Source organism: Bacillus rossius, chromosome 1, assembly GCF_032445375.1.
Source record: "Bacillus rossius redtenbacheri isolate Brsri chromosome 1, Brsri_v3, whole genome shotgun sequence".
NCBI classification, from domain to species: Eukaryota; Metazoa; Arthropoda; class Insecta; order Phasmatodea; family Bacillidae; genus Bacillus; species Bacillus rossius.
The window spans coordinates 133052058-133077041 of NC_086330.1; the positions used below are offsets into that span (position 1 = coordinate 133052058).

At 37.9% G+C, this 24984-nt stretch overlaps 1 protein-coding gene across 1 annotated transcript in view; it reads left to right on the forward strand.

The window, feature by feature from the left end:
- The window catches only part of LOC134546167 (FH1/FH2 domain-containing protein 3), a 496828-nt gene that overhangs the window by 137252 nt on the left and 334592 nt on the right, over positions 1 to 24984 (forward strand). The window contains exon 5 of the mRNA XM_063388744.1: positions 5751 to 5799. Within this exon, the coding sequence (XP_063244814.1) occupies positions 5751 to 5799 (49 nt within the window). The remainder of the gene's footprint in view (positions 1 to 5750; positions 5800 to 24984) is intronic.

Consider the following 24984-nt stretch of genomic DNA (forward strand, 5'->3'; position numbering starts at 1 on the left):
TATTATCTCGAAAAACGTATTTTATATATGCAAACTATAAATGTAACTATAGTCACATGTGTTGTTAAAATGTACAATGTCTCGGTTTTAGTATTATAAACTAATTTTGGCAATTGGTTTCCAAACGAATCTTTTTGTAAAAATACAGGATTTTTTTTCTATGCATCCAATAAGGAATTTGGCCCATATGGTAGCAGGGAAGGTACAAGGGGGGTAGCTGCTAGGGAGATCTTGGCTGTACACACCTGTGAAGCGAAGGGGCGTGGGTTAACTGCCCTGTTCGGGTAGGCTAAACATAGTATCCTACCATTGTTGTTTATGCGTGTCCAGAATTACGAAATTGCACTTTTAGACCATTAAAAATAACATTTACTGTGCGTCTTTTTAAAACACTAGCTGACTTCTGTCAAACTAGTTTTTAACTTTGAAACTGATTAATGACAGATCGTTTCACCTTAGATTTAAGGATTTTGACAGGTGCTGCACCGAATATTCGGTCTTCAGTAGGCTAATAAAGGTAACTAATTAACGAAACAACCACAGATTCATGTTGCCTAGCTTATTGTGTATTGAGAAATAAATTAGTAATCTTTTACAGGATTAGCTATCAATGGCTGATTCTTTATTCTGGCACTTGTCCACTTAGCTATATCAGAAATACTGTGAAGTTGTGAGAATGGTTGTTTAGGTTAAGTTAGCCAAATTAAAAATATTATTGACGGTTGGTTAGGTTAGGAAATCTAAAAGATAATATACATATCTGATAGTTGCACACTCGCAGTACTTAAAGCTTGAACACTTTGATTAAACAAATGCTACAATAAATACTTCTGAAATGTTAGATTAGCCTGTCCTTTTATTAAACCTATCTGTACAGCCATAAGCTACACAACTGATAACCATTCAGTTTGACCGATATCAGTCATCAAAATCATTAAAGCAACTGGTTTCATTTATTGACAGCATACATTTTTTTTAGACAACAGTTCACATTACAGACCATGCAACTCGAAATATGGTCGCTACACAGAAAAGAATGTTGTGTACTTTTACACAATATTCCTTTGTAAACCAGTTGCCAAGAAATAGTTTGTGATACTACATAAAAAGAAATTGTAAGTTTGTACAACTCGTGACTTTGGTTATTTTGCTTACATGAGATACGTTTTTCGAGATAATACTGAGTATTTCTTACGAAAATTGGCGCATAATTTTATACTATAATCGATGCTTTATTTAAGCATAAAATTTAAACCATGGGAAGATAATCCAATATTCAACAATTTGACTTTATATTTTAACATGCTTATTAATGTGCGCAGTTAATACTGGAAAATATATTCGGGGAACTGTTTACAAATTACTGGGAGAACACGAAGCATGAATACCCGGGTAAGATTACTGCGAACAGTATTTTGTAGTGATAGATATGTTCTCATGTAAATGTATAAATTTATAAATATCTGTAAGTTTACATAAATATTTGTTCCATTTAACCAAAAAAAAAATACATTGTAGCAGATAGTGCGTGTCTCATGTTCGTGATGTCTTGTCACCTCCTCCCCTTCCACCTCTTAGCTAGAAAGCGACGTGTCTGTCTGCACTGACTCTGTGGGCTGGCCACACCATGGCGCCAGGGTTCGGGAGGAACGATGATGCAAGCGGCAGCTTCTCCGGACCCTGCTCATTGACCTTCCGACATTTTAGCGCCGGAGCTTCGACGACCGTTTGTCTTGCGCGTTGCGTTACCGTGTTCTGATTTACGGTCGTCCCGCTCGTTGTTTACGGTCACGAGCTGATTCTGAATCACTGCCGTGCCGCGACGATAACACGCAGGCTTGTTCTTGCAACTGCTGCCTCCGCGCCAAGCCGTTCGGTGACTTGGGGGTCATGCCTGGAGGTCACACGACCGTTGGTGAGCCGAAAAGACCAGGAGTAGTATGTAAATGTTCCTCCCGCAGCCGGAGTCGGAGTGGGAGATGGAACCGTAGTCCTCCATTTTGGATTGTGACGTCATGGCAGCCCTTGTTTGTGTCAAAGTATCTCGAAAATAACACAAACTTCCTAGAAATTTCCTAATTTCGACCTAATTCCCGTTTAGAGGGAAAATTTACCATTTTAGTCCTCAAAATTACCAGTGACTTTAAAAGTCCGCAACGCGGCTTCAAGTCCACATCTACAAGATGCCAAGACTTTAGGTGGGTTTTTATCTTGTCTGCTTGAAATATGTTATATTAGTTATCAACGAATACGGCCTTGTGGTCCGGAGACGTCTGGTCTATACGCCTAACATTGTACATGGCCTGTCTTCGTGGTCCGTAGACAGTTGAAATATACGCCTAAAAAGAACAAGATCTGGTTGGCAGGTTTTCCAAGTATTGAGAAATTAGATTTCCTTAGTAGGCACAGCGACAAAATATTTATTTCGACGGACAGTTATCTTGTATAGAGTCTTTTTTGTAGAGAAAATGATTAATAAACTCCACGAAAGTTAATTTTAAAAAGAATAAAAAATTTATTTTAAGTTTTAGTTTCTCTTACAGCTGGCCGAGAATCAAATCAAAGACGGAAATCCATTGAGTCAATCATTATTTTAATAAGTGATTGTTTTGATGAATTTTGGAATTTTTTCTGTTTATAGGTCAATAAATACAAATTTCCAAGATTGCAGCTTATATGTCATAATCAGCTTACTGGAGGCTGGTAGACTATAGGAACATAAGCTACTTTTATTGAATAAAGGTTTTTATGTAAAATAACTTTTTTGCATCAATCAAGTAACGAAAAAAAGACACGTACTTATCGAATCAATCAGTATATTGATTCTAGATTTTTAAAATTAATTTTGGAATTTTTTCTGAACTTTTAGCTTGATAATTACGAATTTCCAACATTTCGCCTGACTGTCAAGATGGGGACACTACTTTAATAAATGATAACTGCACTATAGCGGGTAAAAATTAAACTAATGTGGCTTCAGAATCCTCTAGCAGACGAAAATAATATGTTGGATCCAAGATAACGGCCTCCACCAGACGAAAACAAGATGACGGACGTAACATCATACTATCTGGCTATATATATATATATATACACACACACACACACACACACACACACCCCTTGGCATTAGTGATGTAAAGTCAGTGTTCCGGTGGCTTCCGTGGTGGAAGGATCCGTCGCCATTTTTATTTTTGCCTTCACCGGGTTCAAAGCGGGGACACCATGATGTACCTAAGGGTGCTTTTAATTTTAACATTTTAAATTTTTGATTAATTAGGTTTTTTATAAATGTTAATTTTTCCTCCCAATTTTATAGGCAAATAATTACGAATTTTCAAGATCGCTGTCGTGACAGTTAATCCAAGATGCTGGATTGTTTGTTTGTTTTTTTTATGAAAAATTGTATTATTTAATTATTTGTTAATTAAAATTTTTTCCCATAAAATCAGTAAATAATTACGGATTTATAATATGGGCCGTAAAGAAAATTGCAACGGTTACTTAACAATACAAAATGGCGATTATGGCATAATTGTCTAGGTCATGACCTAGGTGGCTTATAGCGGCTTGTAGATGCGGACTTTAAGCCACTTTGCGCCTTTACAGCCATTGGAAATTTTGAGGACTAAAACGGGAAACTTACGTTCTAACGGGTTTATTTCCCTCGAATTATGGAAAATTCTAGAACTTTTGTGTCATTTTTGAGGTTATTTGACCCCAAAAATGGCTGCCGTGACGTCACAATTTATATGTCGGACATCGGCTCCAGCTCCCACTCCGATTTCGGGTGCAGGAGGAACATTTACATATTACTTTCTGTGTTTATCCTTCCCGTTCAAAGGATTGTTTGTTGTTGTGATGTTTATTTACTTTTTACTGGTGAACAACCGCAGTTACAACTTAACTGGTTCGCCACATTCACCCCACGGTAATCAATACATCATCATCATCATCATCGTCGTCATCATCGCACGGCAATTCACGTGAACCAACGATAACTAGGGACTGATTAAATTCAATTACCCTCATAGTAAAATACACAGATGTTCTGTATATTCTTTGGTTTATGACCTCTCAACTCGGTTGTTGGTTATTGGATAACATTTTGGTTAAGGGTTTCTCATTGGCGCAGTCTCTCGCAGACGGCCGCCAATCACAAGGCAGAAACCACAGGTGCGGCTATACCTTGTTGCAGTCTAAAATGTGTTCAGATCTTTTCGCGAAAAATGCCTTCCCCTAACGATAACACTTTCAGGCACAACGCGAAGTTGTTTGTTGACTTCAGTTATAATTCCCCTTTCTGAGTGGAGGCACGAGGACTCACCGTATTCATTCGGTAGCAAAGTGGACTTGAACCCTTATGAATAGGCTTTAATTTCATGGCTTTGATTCGCGGATTCATTGATGTCAGGATGAAATTAACAGTCGTATTTTTTCTCCAACCTTATAGGCTGATTTATTACTGTGGAACCTCCCCTTCTTTTCAGTGGGTCCACGTGATTCGGATCAACTGGTAGTTGCCTAGTGCAGGGGAGTGGCTCAACATCTGTGAACAAACGATCAAGGCAACGCAGAGTTTTAAATGTTTGCAGTCTACCTTGCGACCAAAAAAGTACTCGGATCCAACTATACACCACAGTTATTTCGACACGCCCTGGACGACCTTGAACCCGTGATAACCGCGGAGAAACAGTTTCACCCAATCATGGGTTACTCGTCAAAATGACGAGAAGTTCTTGACTTTGCCCTGGCCAATAAACACCCTGAAGTGACTTGTGTATGTATAGACCAGCTGATTCCAGCCTGGAAAAAAAATTCAGTGGATTAAACTTGTTTCGGCTTTTAAGATATTTAAATTTAAAAAATAATAATATTCAGTCCCGAAATTCTTTAATGTACATAAGTAATAAACGTAAAAAATATTCCTGGATACAGACAAATTAAACAGTAGGGTGATGCAAAAAGACATTAGTGAAGAACTTGCTAGTAGTTCTAACAAGTGATTCAATGCAATTCCTATGTATCGTTTCATACAACTATTCTGTAAGAGAAAATGCAAATTGTAATGTAGACGAATAATTTTCTGTACCCTAATTAGTGCTTTGACTGCAAATAAAAATAACTAAACTTTTTCGATACACACAACAAGCGTGCATTACCATAACACATATTTTAAAAATACTTATAAACTTTAATAGAGTTTTAAAATGGTGCTTATTGATTGGCAAAAAAGGTAAATTTCTCCAATAATAACCGTCACACTAATAACATCACATACAATTAAATTTCCTTTAAATGTTCCTTTCTTACATTTAAAAATTCTTAATAATTTAATTTACATTAATATAAGTAGTATTAATTATAATATTTATATTTATTTGTTTGATTTTAATAATTTATTTGAATATTTATTGACTTAAATTAAGTTTAATAAAAATACTAAAACACGCTTTAATAATATTTTTATTCATCGAAAAATTTATTTTGGGGTTACTCTTTATTTATATTTAAAAATGTTTCTGAAGAGCAAATGTTATTTATTTTTTAAAACGGTATGGAATCAAAGTTTAAAAAATCTTAATTGTTTTTATTGCTGGATATGATTTAGATACTGATTCAGGAAAGTGTGGCTAGTCTCAGTACCAGTGGTGTTGGTTTCTCGAGCGAGCATTGTGAATTGCCGTCCATGACTCTGAGGGCAACGGCTATAATGTGACTTATAGTTACTGTTTTCTTCCTGATTCCAGGACCGCGGCTGAGGAAGCTGAGAGGAGGAGGTCCGCGGGCATGATCCAGGTAGGACGAGGCTCGTGCTCACACAGGGTTAGGGTTGTTCTACACTTCAGGCACAACCCACACATTGTTGTTCTGTACTTCATGCACAAACTACACAGGGTTGTTCTGTACTTCAAGCACAACCCATACGGGGTTATTCTGCACTTCAGGCACAAACCACACATGGTTCTCTACTTCAGGCACAACCCACAAAGGGTTGTTCTGTACTTCAGGAACAAACCACACGAGGTTGTCCTGAGACCCAGGCACTACTGAAAGGTGATCTTTTAAGACTCTGTCACACTGTCGAAACAGTATCTGAAAACATAGTATGAGGGGCCGTAAACCTGAAAAATATTTTTTAAAATTTAAGTTGCTCTTAGAATTGGCGTCCGCCAACCTCGTTACACAAATTTGTAAGCACGCGCGTAAAATCATCGCTTTGGAGTACGTATATTCAATTGCCTTTAATATAATTTTACATCCCAGTTACTGTATACTTTAAATTTGGTTCATTAATTTAAATCATTGAAGTTGAAGATTTCTGGCGAATATGGATCTAATTTATTATGGGTCCGTTTTCACAAGAATTTTTTGAATGAGTTATTTAAGGGCCCCGCCTAACTGGGCACACATACGGTGTGTGGCATTCCGAAAAACGTGATTTGAAAACTGCTCAAAATATCCGAGTAGTTTCTATTTACGAAAACATTAAAGAATGCGCTGAGGTCGGATGGGAGGTTCTGTTTTTGGAAAACATTTTTAAAGTGAATATTTAGTAAGGTGAAAATGGCTTAAAAAAACGTGTATTCGGGATAATTTTTAGGAATGAAACACCGTTACAGTCTTAAAAATTAACAAAGGACTTTCATTACTCCTTTATCTTTATTTCTCCGCCATATGATGTTAGGGTTAAATCTCAAATCTCATAGTTGCCCTATGCAAGACAAGAAGACTGCGCGCCAGACCACATCCTTGCGCTTAGAGGCGATATCGCGTCAGAAGTACCAGCGAGCGTCGCACTTATCACCCCGCCTCACTAACACAAATACACCCCTGACTAGGCGGGCCCCTTAAGGCTGTTCTATTAGTGCAACAAAAATAACTTAGATTTTTTAACATAAAAGAAGAATACATTTTATTCTACCACCATGCGCGTTGATCTCGTTAATGGCGAAACGTTTAAAACACATTCCGTGGAAAAATGGCTCAGAGGATAATAGGCGCATTCTCCCCAGAACTTCTCAACTGTAGAAAAGAGCAGCTACTGACTGGGAAAATGTATGAGATAGTAGCCACTGAAAAATCAGCGGAAATAACCGGTAAATCGTTTAACATTCGTCACCCAATCAAATTAGAGATATAATCACATTTATGTGGAGGAGATTAAACCGATTTTCGATCAAATTATCCTGATTTGGGAGAAGTTTCTATAATTTAAAAACTTTAGCCTTTTTTTTTCAATGCAATCCTTTATAGAGACTTATATACCATCCACTTATGCGTAAAGGCCACAATAAACGAAAATTGATTACAGTAGAAGCCATCCGTTCTAACGTCTTGTCTGAAGTGCAGGAGACCTGAGTGCATATGCAGAGCGACGTACACAGAGGTTGTAGGCACAAAGACCAGAGATCCTGCAGTGCCACGTGTCCATATTTTTAATTATAAAATTTATTTTTAATGAAGTAAGTTTTTACCCTGTGCAAAAGTTATGTTACCAATAGGTCTGTAACCGAACACAAGCTGCTAGTTTCGAAACGAACTTTGCAACGTATAGGAGCCTTCAAAATTGGCTTCATAATGTGGGTTCACGTTAGGCTTCATAAAACTATACAAAATTAAGTCTGATCAAGATACTGCATTGGCTTCTTGAACATTTTGACCTCCGTCCATGTTGCATGCAGACGGTCATGTGAATTTATTAAGTTTGTTAATTTTTTCAAATTGTTTTAAACTACCTATTATACAATACTTCAATCAAACTACAAAGGAATCGGTTTTAGAGCCTAGCGTGGAAAAATACTTAATAATTTCCAAGGTTCGCAGTAATATAACATACTATTTAACATCCTGAAATACCTAGGTTTTCTGTGTATATGTGCGCGCGTTTATGTCAACACTGTTAATCTGTTTTTTTTTTGTTAATGTAATGTAGAATGTAAGCTTTGTGTTAAAAAAAAAATTATTGGCCTTATGAACGTGAATCCTGACTACGGCATTGCTTCCCCCTCCCCCTCTCCTCGTCAAACCCCACTTCCCCTTATCGGAGTTCGCAGCTGGGTGGGCGGCTGCCTCTCTGTAAAGTCTGTTCCGTGTAACTCGTCTTAAATTCGTAAGATTTCAGAAGGAGCACCGGTGATTGCCACTATCCAAATGTCACCTGTGAAGCAACACATCATGGTTGTCATATGTCCTTGAATCCTTGAAAAACGGGAATTGTCATTGAATTCTAACTGCCCTTGGTAAATTTGGAAACGTGCTTGAATTTTGGCTTGTGTCCTGGAATTGTATTTTTTTCATAAAGTTTTTTTTTTTTGGCCCGTAGAGTGAATAAATATTATATTCAATTTAATTTTTGGTCTCAGCCACGTCACCGTGATGAGCAATAATCGACATATCGATACGTGTGAGGTGTGCAATTATCTGGTTCAGTATCGCCGTGTTCACGGCTGCTTTAAGGTTAATCGTTTCTTTTAAAATATTTAGTGACTGTTGGTGTTATAATTTTTTATGATTGTGTTTATGCTTTGAATTATTTTCATTTTTTTATTTCATTTACTGAACCTCAAAAAACACGATTTTGGTCCTTGTACTTGCATTTATAAATCATTTATTTGTGGCCACTCTGCACATGACGTTCGTTTCAAGTTGTTCACCAACACTGTCGACAGGGCAGTCGTGGTAAAAGGCAACTTAGACCGCAGGTGCTACTTCCGCGGACTGTCAAACTTGTGATAAGCAACACGACCCAGACTGTACCGCCTGGCTGCAGACTCGAACACAAGGGTGAGCTTTGTCAGAAGGGGGAGGAAGCTCGCAGGGGTTGTTAGCGCGGCTGAGGGGGTGAGTTCCCGGTTCGCGCGGGGTGTGGACGAGGAGAGTTGCTCTCGTGCCCGCCCAGGGTCTGTGGACAACTGGAGGGCATGGATCATGAAGTCATCTTCTTGGGGCTTTGGTTAACACTGCAGAGATGTTTTGTAAATGGAACTGAAATAATCACGTACAATTATAGATATTTGTATATTTGCGTGAAAGCAACTGTACCGCTACAAAAAAAGTATTGTTTCGCAGTAGTACTGGGATCGAAGTATTGCCCTGAGAATGTATGCTTTGTGTTAAAGTTATTTCTAAACAGTTCCAGTATTAACTGGGAACATTAATAAGCATAATTACATAAACTAAAGAGCAAGTACTGATATCCGATTATCTTTTCCATGGGTTTAAAACAAAATTAAGCTTGTATAAACAAAATTTCAAATCACCCGCCAATTTGTGTAAGCCCGACAAGAAATATTCAGTATTTTATCCTTCCAAAACGCATTTCATATATGCAAAAATAACCATAGCAATGTGTTGAACAAATTTACTATGTTTTTCTTGTAGTATTACAAACTATTTCTAGGCAACTGGTTTCCAAAGGAATCTATTGTAAAAATTACAGTATATATTTTTTTGTGTAGAGACGGCAACCACACAACAACAAAGACAAGGGATATTGGGAAAACAATAGGCCATAGTCTATAGTTAAGAAACATCTCAGCATTTTCCTGGAGTTATTTCGTGAAACCGCATGGAAAACCGAAATCGGAATAGCCGGACCGCTATCCGAGAACTGGTCCTCTGTAATGTGAGATCAGTATGGACACGGATATTTATAGGATTCTTTTGGTCACAAATGAGATTGCAAACATGTTTACCTTTGAATTACTCTGATGATTGGATTCCAATTTACTTGACACTCCTCTCTACGACGGGGAGCCGGTCGACTACCAATCAGCAGTAGAGTGGCCGAATCACATTGGCCCACTTAAAAGAAGAAGGGGAGTGTCTGCAGTAATAAATAAGCCAGTATGAACGCACGTGTGGGTATATTATACATAACAACAAATGAAACCGCGAAATTTTCGGGTCTGTAGAGATCGGTGTCATCACTGCACTGTAGCGAAGCGTACTGGGTAAATAAAATAGAGCTGGGCGAGTAGACAATAGAGTACATTTATCATGGCATAAATGTAATGAACATAGGAAACATGAAAATAAACTCGTTGGATATCAGTTACTGAACTCGTAGATCAGATCACAAATGTCTATCATCACAAGACACTTTACTCCAAAAATATTCTATCACCAAAGTTCGACGAAAATGTCTAAGTCCAACACTACTTGTTACCACAAAATTCTATCTCCACACTTACAATGGCGATGACAACACACCGCGACGGACATAGCTTCGTTCTGGAGCGAGGGCGAGTGTAGCGGTCTTCAGTCAGCGAGTCTCTCCGAGGGCTTCTGCTGGAACTCAGTCCTCTATGAATACTCGGCCAAGTCGCCCAGAAGCACAAGGAAGAAACTTCTCCAAGCTTCCATAACCGAGTGCCAAGAAATCCATTTCCAGGTCACATGCCACAAGCAACACTTTGTTTTTGTAAGTGAGGCTTTCTTTTTCTCTGTAGCATTTTTTTTTTTTTTTGGTTGAGGCCTTGCCAGTTGCCTACCTCCCAGGGATGACGCACAGAACTAGCCACAATAAAAGACAAAAATTATGAAAAGATTAGGATATAAACAGGGGGGGGGGAGCAATAGGCACAACAACACTACCTCACTTCGTGGGATGAGGGTAATGTAGCTGGCGATATTACAGTCTTTTTACATTAAAAGATATGTGGCTTACAATGAAAAACAGGTCTGTTGGGTTATCAAAAGTCTACAAAAGACACGTTTCTTATAAGCTTCAAAACATTTACAAAGAGGTCATTAAGTGATCCGTGGACAGGCAAATGGACCCAACAAGTCAAACCAGGATTTATTTATGTTTTCGCGAGTTGGTAATTTGCCGAATTGAGCCGCGGATTTTTTCTCGGAGTTATCCTTTCGCAGCTCCGTCTCTCCGTGCCACCGTTACATCAGATAGTCTGTAACGACTTGGATGTCGAGGAGACATTAGACCCTTATGAATTCAACAGGAAGCAGTCGGAAACTTTTCATCAGAACTTAAAACCCAGCTCACAAGGGCGTAATTTTAGCACAAGAATGTGCACACTTGGTCGTGTGCACGACCACCGATTATGTTGTTATCGTTTAGCCCTACGAGTTACAAAGCTACTTTTCAGTACCCTATATTTCCTCTACATTCTATGCTTCCTTGTTTACGTTTATTGGAAATAAAACAGTAATATATTTACAGAAGATTAAGAATAAAAAATACCATTTGTTTTCTCACATATATTAATTCTACTTTATTTTGATTCACATATAAATAAAATTAAATACATCTTAGTAAAAAATTGGAAATCCGTTCATAAACAGCGACATAAACTTGTACCGTGTGTATTTTCTGCAATATTTCGAGCATACCAGCTATAATTGTAATCAATGTTTTATTTCTTATTCATCTTTTATGATATTTTTGTGCTGAAGAATGAGAATAATAATTTATGGACGCAGGAAAAATTCGTTTTAAATTCTGATTTCCAGATGAAATCCACACGCTTGTACACAAGTAAGTAGGGGTCTAATGTCCATTCGATGATGCCACCTTGTACATTCTGGCTAAATTCCATGTGATTGGATCATTTTAATTTTGAAAAGTAGTTGCTGGTTTGTTGTGTTTTAGGGGGGTGTTGAAAAACTACATATAATCCAATAAAAAAAAGAACTGTTTGACAGTATGCATTACAGACTTATTTTCGAACAATAACGCGAATTTTGCAGTTAGTAGGGACCTGAAAAATTCGCGTAATCATTTCATGATAGGATAAAATTCAAATATGTACACCTCTAAGCTGCTTCCGCTATTGGCACACAGTTCACAGGGAATTATCTTGACCAATGAGACACTCTTAACTAAAGAATTACCGAATCTTAGGCTATCCAGTTGAAACTTACCAGTCGGCAGCTAATGAACCGGTGACGTTTGCCCGAGTATAGAAAGGATTGTGAGGTTTTTCCTAGAGGCCAATGGAAATGCAAATTTTTTCCGGTCTCTAACTGTTATAAATTACAATACATTTACGGAAGTTTTAACTCAGAAAGCACCTCAAATAAACAAAAAGTTCCAAGTATTATTTTTAGATAAATAGATCTTTGTAGAAACTACCCAGTATTTCGACTTCCAAGTACTGTTTTTCGTTTTAAACATAGTAAAAATACACGTGGAAAAAACAAGGGTTTTTGCAGTCGTCTTAATAAGGTTTTGAGTTTTTTTGCTCATATACTAATGTATTATTCATTGGGAAATAAGTACAGCTGATATAAATAGAAGACAATTTTCCAAGGATAATTTTCTGTTTGTAAAATTTTCTGTGAAAATATTACCACGTAATTTTTCGGTAAATATTTTTTCCCCCCACTATGAACTTAATTTAAAATAGCGTGATTGACCAAGATAATAATACAATTTTTCTATTTTTTAGTCTGTCCGGATGTATACCGATTAGCAATTATCATCTATTGCTAACTTCTTTTGCCATTTGTAAAAATATACTTTACCACTATCACAGTATACGTAAAAAACTTCCAATTTTAAAGGTTAGTACAGCACTTTCGAGTAACTCCGTATGTATAATAAATGTTGCCTTTCTTTACCACCTGAAGACTCAACTTTTTTTATTTGGTTATGTTTGTGTAAAACAGTTGATAAAATTATATTTGTGCGTTTCCGTGAAAGTATAACTTGAAAAAAAAAAGGACGGTTAAATTACTAAAAAATTAAAAAAAAAAAGTACTTGTCCGGAAAACTAACGTCTCTAACCACTGGTGCTACCCGAGACAAGTGACGTGACACCGCCTGCAGCATGTGCCTTGGGCGCGCCTTCAGGAGCAGCTGGGCGCCGAAGAGCCGTAGAGCGCGCCGAAGAGGGGGGCGGATATGGAGTAGGTCAGATGGACACAGCGCTCCACTGTAAATCATAGGGGGATCCCGATGTCCTGGGCGAAGGAGGAGAGAAGGGCCCGGAAGGGGGGAGGAAGGGACAGGTCACTTCTCTGCACCGGCCCCTCAGTACCGGTGCACCGGAACAGGGACAAGTGTTTTCCGTTCCTAAGGCCTTTTCACACGATCACATCGTTATTTTCTTTTAACTAAAACCATTTAAAAATTATATCGGATTAAAGTACACGTGTGACTGCTTACATACAGATTGTAATAAAATAATTTATAATAATATTTTTCATAGCCATAGCGTACGATGTCGACTAGAACGTACACCGTGATCCACTCATTCAGTGTATCATTGAAATACAAATTGGCCTACTTCAGTGTACGAATAGACTGGAAGGATTAAAACATATGTTGGCGTTATTATTACGTTCATCATCCCCATTTCACACTAACGATCGTATTCGCAGTAAGTGTCTTATTAATTACCCCCTTCTACCACCCACCACTTTTGCTCCAGGAATCACCCAGTATCTACACACCCATGCCAAACACGTTCAGAACAGCTGTGATACACTGTGTAATCTGGGAGTAATATGTTATCATTTGTTTATTTATTTATTTACTATCGTCTTTATTGGTGGCAAAGTTGAGGCGATACGCCATTCAATTAACCACGTTTTTTGTTATTACATCACACATCGAAAATTTTCAAATAACGTAAACATAATATGCGATAAAATATCTAATAAGATGGAAATCAGAATTAAACTTTAACTAAATGTTCAATAATAAGAGGTAACCATTACAAAATTTAACCAAAAAGATAATATACAGGTAACTATAAATTAAGCGTAGGCATATGCGTGCTGGGAAGTAATTAACAATTTAAAAATCCGGCGTTGCCAAAACAAGATATAGATATTATGTAGTATTGCTTTAAAAGCACAGATTCAAGCAGTAGGTAAGCCGCGCAGGATGGGTGATCATGGTAAGTAGGCAGGGACGTAAATGTCCTGGTAGGCGAGAAGGGGGTGGGCGCGGTCCGAGAATTTTGCACGTCATATGTGGATGTGGTGCCCGTATGCTGTACACTGCCCATATTTTGGCCTACATGCATGCAATAAGAAGAAAACAGAAAGTTTTCCATAAGACATAGTTTTGACATCAAACCCGGTTCACAGTCACGTTTTTGCAAGTGCATGCAGGCCCCCGCATAGTGAGGGGCTTCATAATTCCAGGGGGACCCGGGCCCCCCTGATAATCCATGCACATGTAAGTGGAGCAGTTTGGCAGTTCGTCCCTGTGGCTCGCCCGCCCGCGCGGCGACAGGGAGAGCGATTCAGAACAGCTGCAGGAAGCACTCACCCCTCCGCGAGAAGCTCGCTGTGATTGGCCGATCCCCGCACCAGGGGTGACCACAGCTCAGCGTCCGTGCTGGGGTCGTGTTGCTCTCGCCGAACCACCACACCTCTTTTGCTTCGGCTGAACCTAATTCGCTCCGAGCAGAAACAAAAACTCTGTATTTTTACAAAAGCCAAGAAATAGTTTGTAACACTACAAGAATGATTTGTAACTTTCTACAACCAATGGCTATGGTAATTTTTGCATTTATAAAATACGTTTTTCGAGATAATACTGAGTGCGCGCAGTTAATAAGGTAGAGCTATTCAAAAAACGGTTTACAAATAACTTTAACCATTGAAGCTACTGGGACAACACAAAGCATCAATGCTTGCTTATGAATCTGAGCCCGGTATTACTGCGAACACTGTTTTTTAGTGAAAGAGTTGTTTTCATGTAAATGTACAAATTTACAAATATCTATTTTACATAAATATTTCTGTTCCATTTACAAAAGAAAATTGCATTACTAGTTGATGGGATAAGGGCAGCAGTGGAAAAAAAGAACACGAAGAAACCACGCACAAAAAATACTTTTGGGTTTTATTTAAACGTTTTAAAAATATTAAATCTGAAAAAATAACCACACACACACAAATAACTGTAACCAACAATTTGGAACTTTTTCGTAGTTATACTTGTTTAGACGCTTTGAGTGTGACATTTTAGTATGTAAACTCGACATTCACAATAAGACCAAAATTACTGTTTACATCTGATTTCTAAAAAAAAATTATGTCATCCTCCACCCACACTTAATTTAAATTTCTGAAATAAAAAAATTTCATTGTATTAGAATTAGTATTTCTTAAAAAAGTATATTTACACTGTATTAACCCCGAATAATACCGGGTACTTCAGCTTATATATATATATATATATACATACATATATATACATATATATAATAGCTTTATATCATTTGTGCCATAAAATATTTTTGTTGCAAAAGTTATTTAGCTAAATGATCATTGTTTGTAACTATTAATTTTAAAGCAGTTCATTGTATTAAATCAGAAAGAGGTATAACTTCCAATGTGCGTAAGTAAGTACACTCACAAAAATTAATTTTTTCTGCTATCTGCTCCCGTCCTCAGGCAGAGACGCACATGGTACGAAAACACAGGTGCGACTGAAACGTCGTTCCCGAAACGTCGCTTGTTTCTGTTTTAGAAAACTATTGTGTTTGTTTCGTCTTTTCGTTGTGTCGTGTTTTTGTCTCGTTTCAACTGTTGTGCTGAATTTTTTTGGGTTCAATATTTTTGTGCTGTCATCATTTGTGGGGCTTTTTCGTTCTCTTTTGTTTTTTTGAAAAACTATTGTGTTTGTTTCGTTTTTTCGTTTTGCTGTGTTTTTGTCTCGTTCCAACTGTTGTGCTGATATTATTTTGGGTTCAATATTTTTGTGCTGTCCTCATTTGTGTTTTTTTTTCGTTCTGTTAGTCCATTTTCTTTGTTTTTCTTTGTTTGTGACCATATTCCTGTTATGGAATATTATGTGGTGTTTATAACCTTTTGACAACAGAAATATTTTTGCTTAATTTATGTTTTTGTCTTTTGTGTTTTTTGTAGTTTTCTTCTACAGACATACATGTGCTTTAGCAATGGCGTATGCCCAAAAGCTGACATCAAGTCAACATCCTGTGTAGCTGAATTTTAGGTACTCTTGATGGAATCCTACACACTTGTTATGAAAGATTAGAAGATTGCAAAAAATAAACTTTCATCTCCCATCCCTTTTTTTAATTTCTGAAATAAAATAAATAGTTTTTGAATTAGAATTGCTCTGTCTTAAAAAGCCTATTTCCACTGCGTAATGCCCGGAAAATTCTGGTACTTCAACTTAAGTGTATAAATGCATGTAATTAATCTCAATATATATAAATCCAGTGTCCTGATGTTAGTTTCCAGTGAACTCTTCACCAAGTCAACCGATTTCGATGAAAATTGGCATTTATGTGTAATTTTTTCCAACTTGAGAGATAGAATAGTTTTTATTTCGATTAATGGTATTAATAATTTATAATTAATAATAAACTGATTATCAATGTTGATTTGTGTTATTAATCGTAAGTTTCATAAGTCAAACCACTCATAAATCACTCAGCCACAGCAACGTGTAGCCGGGTCTGCTAGTTATATATAAATATTGTGCAAGTATGTTATTAAATTTAATTATTATATCTCCGAATTTCATTAAGCATAATGAATGATTTTGAGTACCAATAATAAACATTCAAAATATTACAACAATTATTATAGTTTGTGAAATTCAACCCCTAAATGGTGAAAAGGGGGTAAGTATGTTTTCAGAATTAATAATTATGTATCCGAAATTGATTAAGATTATTTAATTATTTTTGGTACCAATAATGTACATAAGAAAACTTACAACCACAAAAATTTTTGCGAAATCCAACCCCTAAGGGTTGAAAATGGTGTAAGTATGTTTTACAGATTAATAACTATAACTCAGTATTTAATTACGCGTAATAAATGATTTTGAGCACCAATAAAGACTATACAAAAACTTCCACTCACAATTTTTGAATTTTCGAAATTCAACCCCTAAGGTGTGAAAAAGGTAGGTAAGTATATTTAAAAGATAAATATATTTTATTTCTGAATTGTATTAAATGAAATTGGGTACCAATACTAAACACACGAAAACCACCAACCACAATTTATAATTATACAAAATTCAACCCTCAAGGTGTGAAAAAGAAGAATGTTGTTAAGATTATTATTTATATCTCATAACTTAAGCGTAATAAATGATTTTAGGTAAAATAATAAACTTATGAAAAATACTAATCACAATTTTTATATTTTGCGGAATTCCACCATTAAGGTGTGAACAAGGAGTAAGTTTGTTTTTAATATTAATATAATTATACCTCCAGTTTTGAAAAAGAGTATTAAGTGATATTGGGTATCAATAATAAACATACAACTAACCACAATTTTTATATTTTTTGAAAATCAACCTGTAATAAATGACAAAAATAGTAACTATATTTTTATTAATATTTATATCTCCGAATTTAATTATTAATCATAGAAAAATGATTGTCTACCAATAATAAACATATGAAAACTACCAATTACAAATTTACCATTTTGCCAAATTCCCGCCATAAGGTGTGAAAAAGAATATGGTTTTAAGATAAATTATTTAAGCTTCGAATTTAATCAAACCCAATGAAAAAATTAGGTACTAATGATACACATACGAAAACTACCAACCACTGTTCTACCATTTTGCTTTTTTCAAACTCTAAGGTAGATAAAAGGGGTATGTGTGTTATTTAAACAAACACTTCCAATTAATTATAACTAGAATTAAGATAATAAAAAAACCTGTATTTAAAATTACATATTGCTTATTTTAGGCGTTTATAAAATTTCGTGTTTTAATAAGATTATAACGGGGTAAGTTTTCATTTATTTAAAAAAATCGTATCTCCAAAGCTAATTAGGTTTTATGTAAATTAAATGGTAAAAATAGTAATATAAAAATTATTATTTCACTTAATCGCAAGATTCATTCCCTAAGGGGTGTAAACGAATAACGTTAGAAGTAAAGAAAAAAATGCATATTTCCGAATTTACTAAATCTAAGGGTTTTAAATTATGAACAACATTATGTAGCGTAGCTGTCATAAATGTTAGCGATAAAAATAATATTTTTATTATGAATTTAAAATTAATAAAAATACTTAAAATGAACATTAAAAACACCTGTAATTTTAAAGCTCGCCTTTCAGTAATTTTTATTAACGTTTTAATTTATATCTTTTTCAGTTATCACTTACGCTTATAACGTTGTAAACAAATCTTATACCAAAAAAAATACTTATCTAATATTAAATGTAAAAATAAAATAATACACGAGTCCCAAGCTAATGGACGTAGGGACGCATTAGTGGACGCGAGTGTCGCATCCCTAGAGACCTCGAGATAGCGGAAGATTGTAGGGATGCATCGGCATCCCTTGTGAGACTTCGGAACCAACGAAAAGATGTCCGCGTCCACTACGATGCACTTTTAGTGGATCCCTTAGCTAAGGAACCCATTAGGCCAGTTTTTCGGAAACAGCTACCATTTGCAGAAGCAGCGAAAGGGTCTAGTATAGTTAGAAACCGGAAATTTCGCGGATTCTCCAGGTGAACAGTTAGACTGCAAATATATGCACCTTAGCGTTGCTTTGATCATGGGTAGAAACCGGAAAAATTCGCGAATTCGTTTCGCGATAGGCTAGATTCCAAGCTCTTTCACCTTCATGCTTCTTCACGGTTTACCTGAAGGACTCTGAGTCAGCGAAAAGCCCTCGGCAGAAGAAGTATCGAATCGCAAGCATTCCAGTTATCAGGTGTCACGAGCTAGTAGGAAACGAGCAAGTATAATTTGTCCCAGCACACAGTGGATTGTGGAGTCTATCATAGAGGTCACTGAAACCGCGAATTTTTCCAGTCCATATTCATGGGTAGGGACATGTAATTTTTTTTCGCAAAATAATCTTATCGTTTAATATGCCCGCGCTAGCGACTGTTCTCTTGTGATTGGCGGCCGTCTGAAAGAGAAAACACTGCCCTATTTGGCCGGGCCATTCCGTACTGGCTGGCTGATTGGAGCGCTGACAGTAGACATGTACTTGAAATAAACCCAGTCAACCACGGAACACAGACAATGCTGCAAAGTTTTAACACACATCTTTTCGTGAAAAATGCATGTCCCTATTCATTTATGAAAAAAAAAACTGTTTTTTAACTAACGTCTGTGAAGATTAGATACAAATTTTCTAATTAATACTCCTTGATCCTTGTTCCAGGAAACTAGTTAACTAACCTATTTAACCTGTTTTCACTTACAACACTTCTTAGCCATGTTATAATACACAATAACAAAATGAACAATAATATTCATACATTTATGTAAATGAGTAGAGGGGGGCGGGAAGGCGAGGCGTGTCTGTCGCCCTGGCCTCCTCCGTGGATGCGTCCTCAGTGGAGCCATGACTTCTACAATACAACGGTATTTTAAACAAAAATATGTCCCAAACAATTGAAGGATTCTTTGTTATTTCAAAATAACTATATTTCCATACATTAAAAATAAATATTCCCTTAAATTCACTCATAGTACTTAGTGGTTAAAATGATCCAGGGATCTTCGCGTATTTTTTAATATCTTCGTAAAACAACAGGAACTAAATTTACTTTTTTTTTTTAAGACAAGCTCACGAGAATCATTTTGGAGTATTAACGAAACGTTTAAAGATTTTTGTAAAGTCTCCTTCACGTGCATGGTCGTCGTGTTCTCAACGAAATACAGAAATACAGAGCTACAGTTTTCATGAACTATGAAGACTTCTTAGTTTATTTCACAAATTCTTCTTCACAATAGTTCAGCGTGTGCTCCCCCTTGCTAAAGGTCATTTTGGACCGCAGCTCGAGGAACGATAACAAGTAAAGTTTTAAACGCTTGGAAGCTAGCCAAGCGCGTATCAGAAACCGGTTAAGTGAAAGGCCAAGGAACGGATAAAGTATAAAAAAAAATGGCAATCGTTTGCGAAGTCACTAGGGAAAATGTTATGCTAGCAACAGTGAAAACAAAACTTATAGTAGCCTATTGGTTTTTTTAAGTTCACTGTGGATAATGAATGATTTTTAAATGAGAATATTTAGTTTATTATAAACAACCGTAATTTTATTTCTTATAAATTTGACGACCCTTCTATAGCACCTGGAAAAATTTTCGTGTCCAATGATTTCTAGGGCTGACTCCGCAGTCCTCGACATTGATCGAGTAAAAGCCACCTGTTCATTGGATGCTCACTTGAGTGATGAGAGTCTCCGATTGGTCCACTCGCAGAAGCAAAAGCGGATGCAACTTAAAGGTATTTGGGTTTTATCCTGTCGCGAAAAATTTTTTCGATCAGTAATAATATTACTGGAAAAAACTCGAGGTTGTAATTACTTCTAGGATAGACTCCATTATCATATATATGTACTCGGGAAAATAACGCCTGTTCATTGGTTACTAACTCGTAATACCTGTTATCTGGGATGTTTTTCATTCTATATTTCTGTTGTTCGGTTTTTTTTTTTCATTGGGCCTGTGTACTTCAGTTAAAATGTGGCACTGTCACTTTACCAGCAAAAATGTAGACGTATTTGGGTTCTATTCCATCGCGAAATGAATCCGAGAATTTTTCCAGTCTCTACTTATCAATAGAGACTAGCAAAATTCACCTTTTTATTGAAAGACAGGCCAGAATATATACCTTTATCCGTTTGAATGGCATTTTCATTAACACATGTATAGAGACATGTCAAATTCGTGTTATTTTGTGGCTAGGCTACACAAACTTGTAGATTGAAGGGGAAAAAAACAGAGGCTTTAATTCACTGGCTGCCACATCATACTACTTGATGTTCAGATTAAATATGGTGGGACCATTTGGATATTTGTTATTTTGTTATTGCGTCGTGTATTTAAGGGCGTAAGGTAAACGAACAGATTCGCGGATTCACTTCACGGTAGGTTAAGAATGAAATAGTTATTCTTGGCGCTATTTATACTATCTGAAGGATATGTGGCCAATGAGAAACCCTCAACCAATGCTGCACCAAATCACGGGCTGCTACGTTAGGATGTCTCACAAGACAACGGCCATTTTCCCGAGTGGGTGGAGTCTATATTCTCAAGATCATTGACTCTGCGAATTTTTACAGTCCTTACCTGTGAGCCAATGAAAATGTTATTCAAGTTGGCAGAGGATTCCAACCATGCTGGGGTCAGGAGCTTGGGCCCTGCGGTCCGCATTGGTGTTTGTGCGCGTCTGGGTTGGTACCAGTGGCGGTGAGCGACTTCATTCGTCGTCCTGCGGCTGCCAGTCAGCACGTGTGCTTAAAACTATGGGAAGTAAAACGGGAGTTCACCTGTCACCGGTAAAATGCTGTCGGTCGTAAGGCGATACGATCAAATCTGTCATTTGCAAAAGTCCTAGCTCCAGCATCACGATTCAAGAGCTACGAGTTATTTATTTTAAAAAAAAAGAAGCCTAACCGCTAGTTGTTGCGTCGGGTGGCACTCGGGCTGAGACAGAGCTGCAGGTTGAACTGTCGCCAGTGTCGCGGGAGATGAAGTCCCCGCGGGAGGGAGGCGTGTCTCTACCTGCAGACGCTGCTGGCGGTCCAGAGCAAGACTCTCGGCCTGGTTCTCCCGCCGCCAGGTCGCGCGCGCGCACGTGGCCACCACGCCTTAGGCCTGGTTCACGCCTCCTCTCGCCGCCACGCACAGCAAGAAGAATCTCTCACATGCAAGGTTTTTTCTTTCTTTTTTTTTGTCATTACTTTTATAAAGAACCTTTTTTAGGGCTAGTGATTTTTCGCGAAAAGATTTCGAGACTAGCTGAGAGTTAAAACACTGTAGCATCGTCTGTGTTTCGTGATTGGACGAAATTTCGTTTAGGCACATGTCTACTGTCAGCACACCAGTCTCAATAATCCAGCGCGTAAGAAAACTGCGCTCTGAATGGCTCGGTCAAATATAGCAATGGCTTCGCTTGCAGACGGCTGCAAATTAGAAGGGAGAAATAGCTGCCGCAGGCATACAATATCGCAGTTTAATGGGTGCTAAGATATTTTTTTGCAAAAATAATTGCCTGCGTATAGCTATTCCCTGTGTCTTCTGGTCATAAACCATTGCACAAAACGCACACAGACAGCCGAAGGTAAATTGTTTAATCGAACCCAGATGGCTGCCGTGTCGGCACGCAGTTACCACTGGAGAAGTTATTTTTTTGAAAGTGTTTCGAATTCCCGCGTCCTCTGAGCGACCTTCGCGGTTCCGCGTGGAACACAGGTGAACCAGTCTTAACGCGCCGTCGCGCTCGACAGGGAAAAGTGCCTGGTCATGAACCACGGTCAATCAGCCCTGTCTCTCTCTCTCTCTCTCCACCTACACACACAGTCGAAGAGAGAGGACAAGAGACAGACACCAGTCATCTTCTCTCTCTCCCCCCTCACCACGGCTCTTCTCGGCCCGAGCACCTGGAGTCCCCGCCCAGGCATGTAGGTTGGCGAAACCGACCATTCATTCACCCCTGAATTATGTTCCTGCATCTTCGCTATTGTAGGTTCGTTAAAACGTTTTTTTAGGACATACGCCATTGCTGGTTTAAACTGTATGTAATAGAGAAACCCCCAAAACAGACAATAGATCTCAATACACAGACACACACAGGAAACAAGCCAAAATCAGCCGAAGAAAAGACAGCACAGAAAATTCCGTGGAAGGAATTAGTCAGGAAAATGCCACAGCACAGACGTACACAGTGGGAAGATGGCGACGAGACACTAGCAACAATAACAGTATATGCAGACTTAAAACGACCATGGACAACACAGCGACAAACGACGAAACCCAACGAAGATACTTAACATATAAGCTGGACAACACAATGACGACAATATAGACGAACACATAGACTTGCTAAGACAAAGCATATCCTAAAATGTAGGTTAGGTGTATAACGTAAAGCAAATCCATGCATAAATTTGTTCTTTATTTAGTTTCTGGGAGTTAAGGGTTTTGCAGGTCTAAGTGATCGTAAATAAAATTAAAGGTTTGTCAGGTTAGTTCGTAATTTAGTTACATAATTTGTACGTCAAATAGTTGTAAAACAAGTACATAAATTGTTAGCAAACATTGTTCTTGTCATTTTTTTCCCCTGGGAGAGTTTGATTTGGCTCCTCTAGATGATTGGTCAGGTAGTTTAAGTTACTTTTAAAATACTCTTAAGTTGTTAAAATGTATTAATTCTTGTAATTTTTTTTATGGGTATACAAACGTCTAAGCTCACGGTACACGGCATTTGCTAAGAGTTATTTCGTGAATATATCGAAAGTTGATTGGAACGGAAATGTGTAAACACGGTGCTGCCATCTGTAGAAATCTCAGAAATCTCGAAAATATGGCGGACCAGCGTGATTCATCAGTATATAGTTTTTGATTTAATTTATTTTTTCTAACCTAATTAAAAACGAAGTGTATTTGTAGGACGATCTGGGTTAGGGAGGGACCTAGGTGCGTCTCAGGCCGAAGCCTGTACACCTAGTCGTGCTGGGATTTGCCACACAAGAGGACGGTCGTATGAATCGTGTGCCTTGCTCTGCCATGGCAGCGATTGAAGCCGTGACTAACTCCCTTATCTTAAAACTAGCTATAAACTATGCTAATTCTGACCGTGAATTTTCACGGGTGATCGGCGGACTTCGGATGTGTTCGGTGACTAATCGGGGGGGGGGGGGGGGGGGGGTGGGGGGAGGTTTCCGAAGTAGGTTGACGCGACTCAAGCCGTTCTTTACGCGCGTCTTCCAGTCCGCGCTCCGAGACACCGCGGCGATAAACACGGGCGAAACGCTCGAGACGCTCCGAAGTGCAGAGCTTTCACGCTTCCGTGAAACCTTTACGAGCCGAGTGGAAGTCGCGCGTGACCTCGCCCGGTGCGCCGGAGAACCACCGCAAGGTCGACCGACACGCTTCCACCAGGCGCATCTTCGCCTTTGTCGGTCGGCGAGCTGGCGCCTTCCGCTGTCGCGTGGTGACTTTAGAAATCCATCTGCAAACAATCGAAGCTTAGAGCACCATGTTCATTGCAATAGAGCACATAAGGGCCGTGTTGCTACAGATTTCATAGTGTATGGACATATTGGGCAGTATTTTTTTGAAAAAAAGAATCTGGACGTTCATTAGACCACGGAGGTGAAACGTAACGGAGTTGGTGTGTACGATCTTGCCATGTTAATACTTGAAATATTTTCTATGTGCATAACAAAAAGAAATTGGTTATAATTAATTTTAATGCTAATTTCTTGCAGATGTTTTAGTATTACATTTGTTTAGCAATATTCATTACATGATGGCGTCCTTATGATTTTACCTAGTGAGTTATATTCAAGCTATTAAACAAATTTATAGCATTTACGTCTTTATACATCTACGATTTGTTAACTATCTACAAATCGTAGACATTTACCCCCATGCGTTTTACAGCAGTAAGGAATGTCCGCACCAGCGGTTTTTCTTGCTTGTGATTGGCCGCCGCCGATACAGGAGAAGTCACTGTCTTTCTTGGCCAGGTCATTAAAGAGACGCGTTTGCTTCCGCACGGAATGGCTGTGATTCGTGTACCTACAGTAAACATGTGCCTGTGATAAAAATCTATCCAGCGTTTTAATTCGCAGCTAGTCCAAAAATGTACTCGCCGTTTCAAGAAAACTAAAAAGAAAATAGATTTTTTTTATAGTTTCTCCATTTATTCAAAAATTTATGAAGCCACACAACTATCGCGTCGTACGTTTCCCGAGAAAACAAGAGAAGACTGTATAAAAAAACAAACATTGTTTAAGTTGCAAAACTCAAACAACAGGTTTTAAGTCACACATTGTTTCCGTTGAGCAGTTACTTCACCACACGTACCCTGACTGGATGTTGATTTTCGATGCGCTAACGAAATGTATTTACCACGTTGCAGGAAATAAATCGCTTATATTGGTAATAGTGTTTGGTTCATTCAAGAACACATTTTATGGTATCGTCAACAACCTGGGCATCGCAACTTATCTACGAGCATTGAGTATTATGCCCGAGTGGTTATGATGACGCGACCTCCGTGCTTGACAGTGCGACGAACAT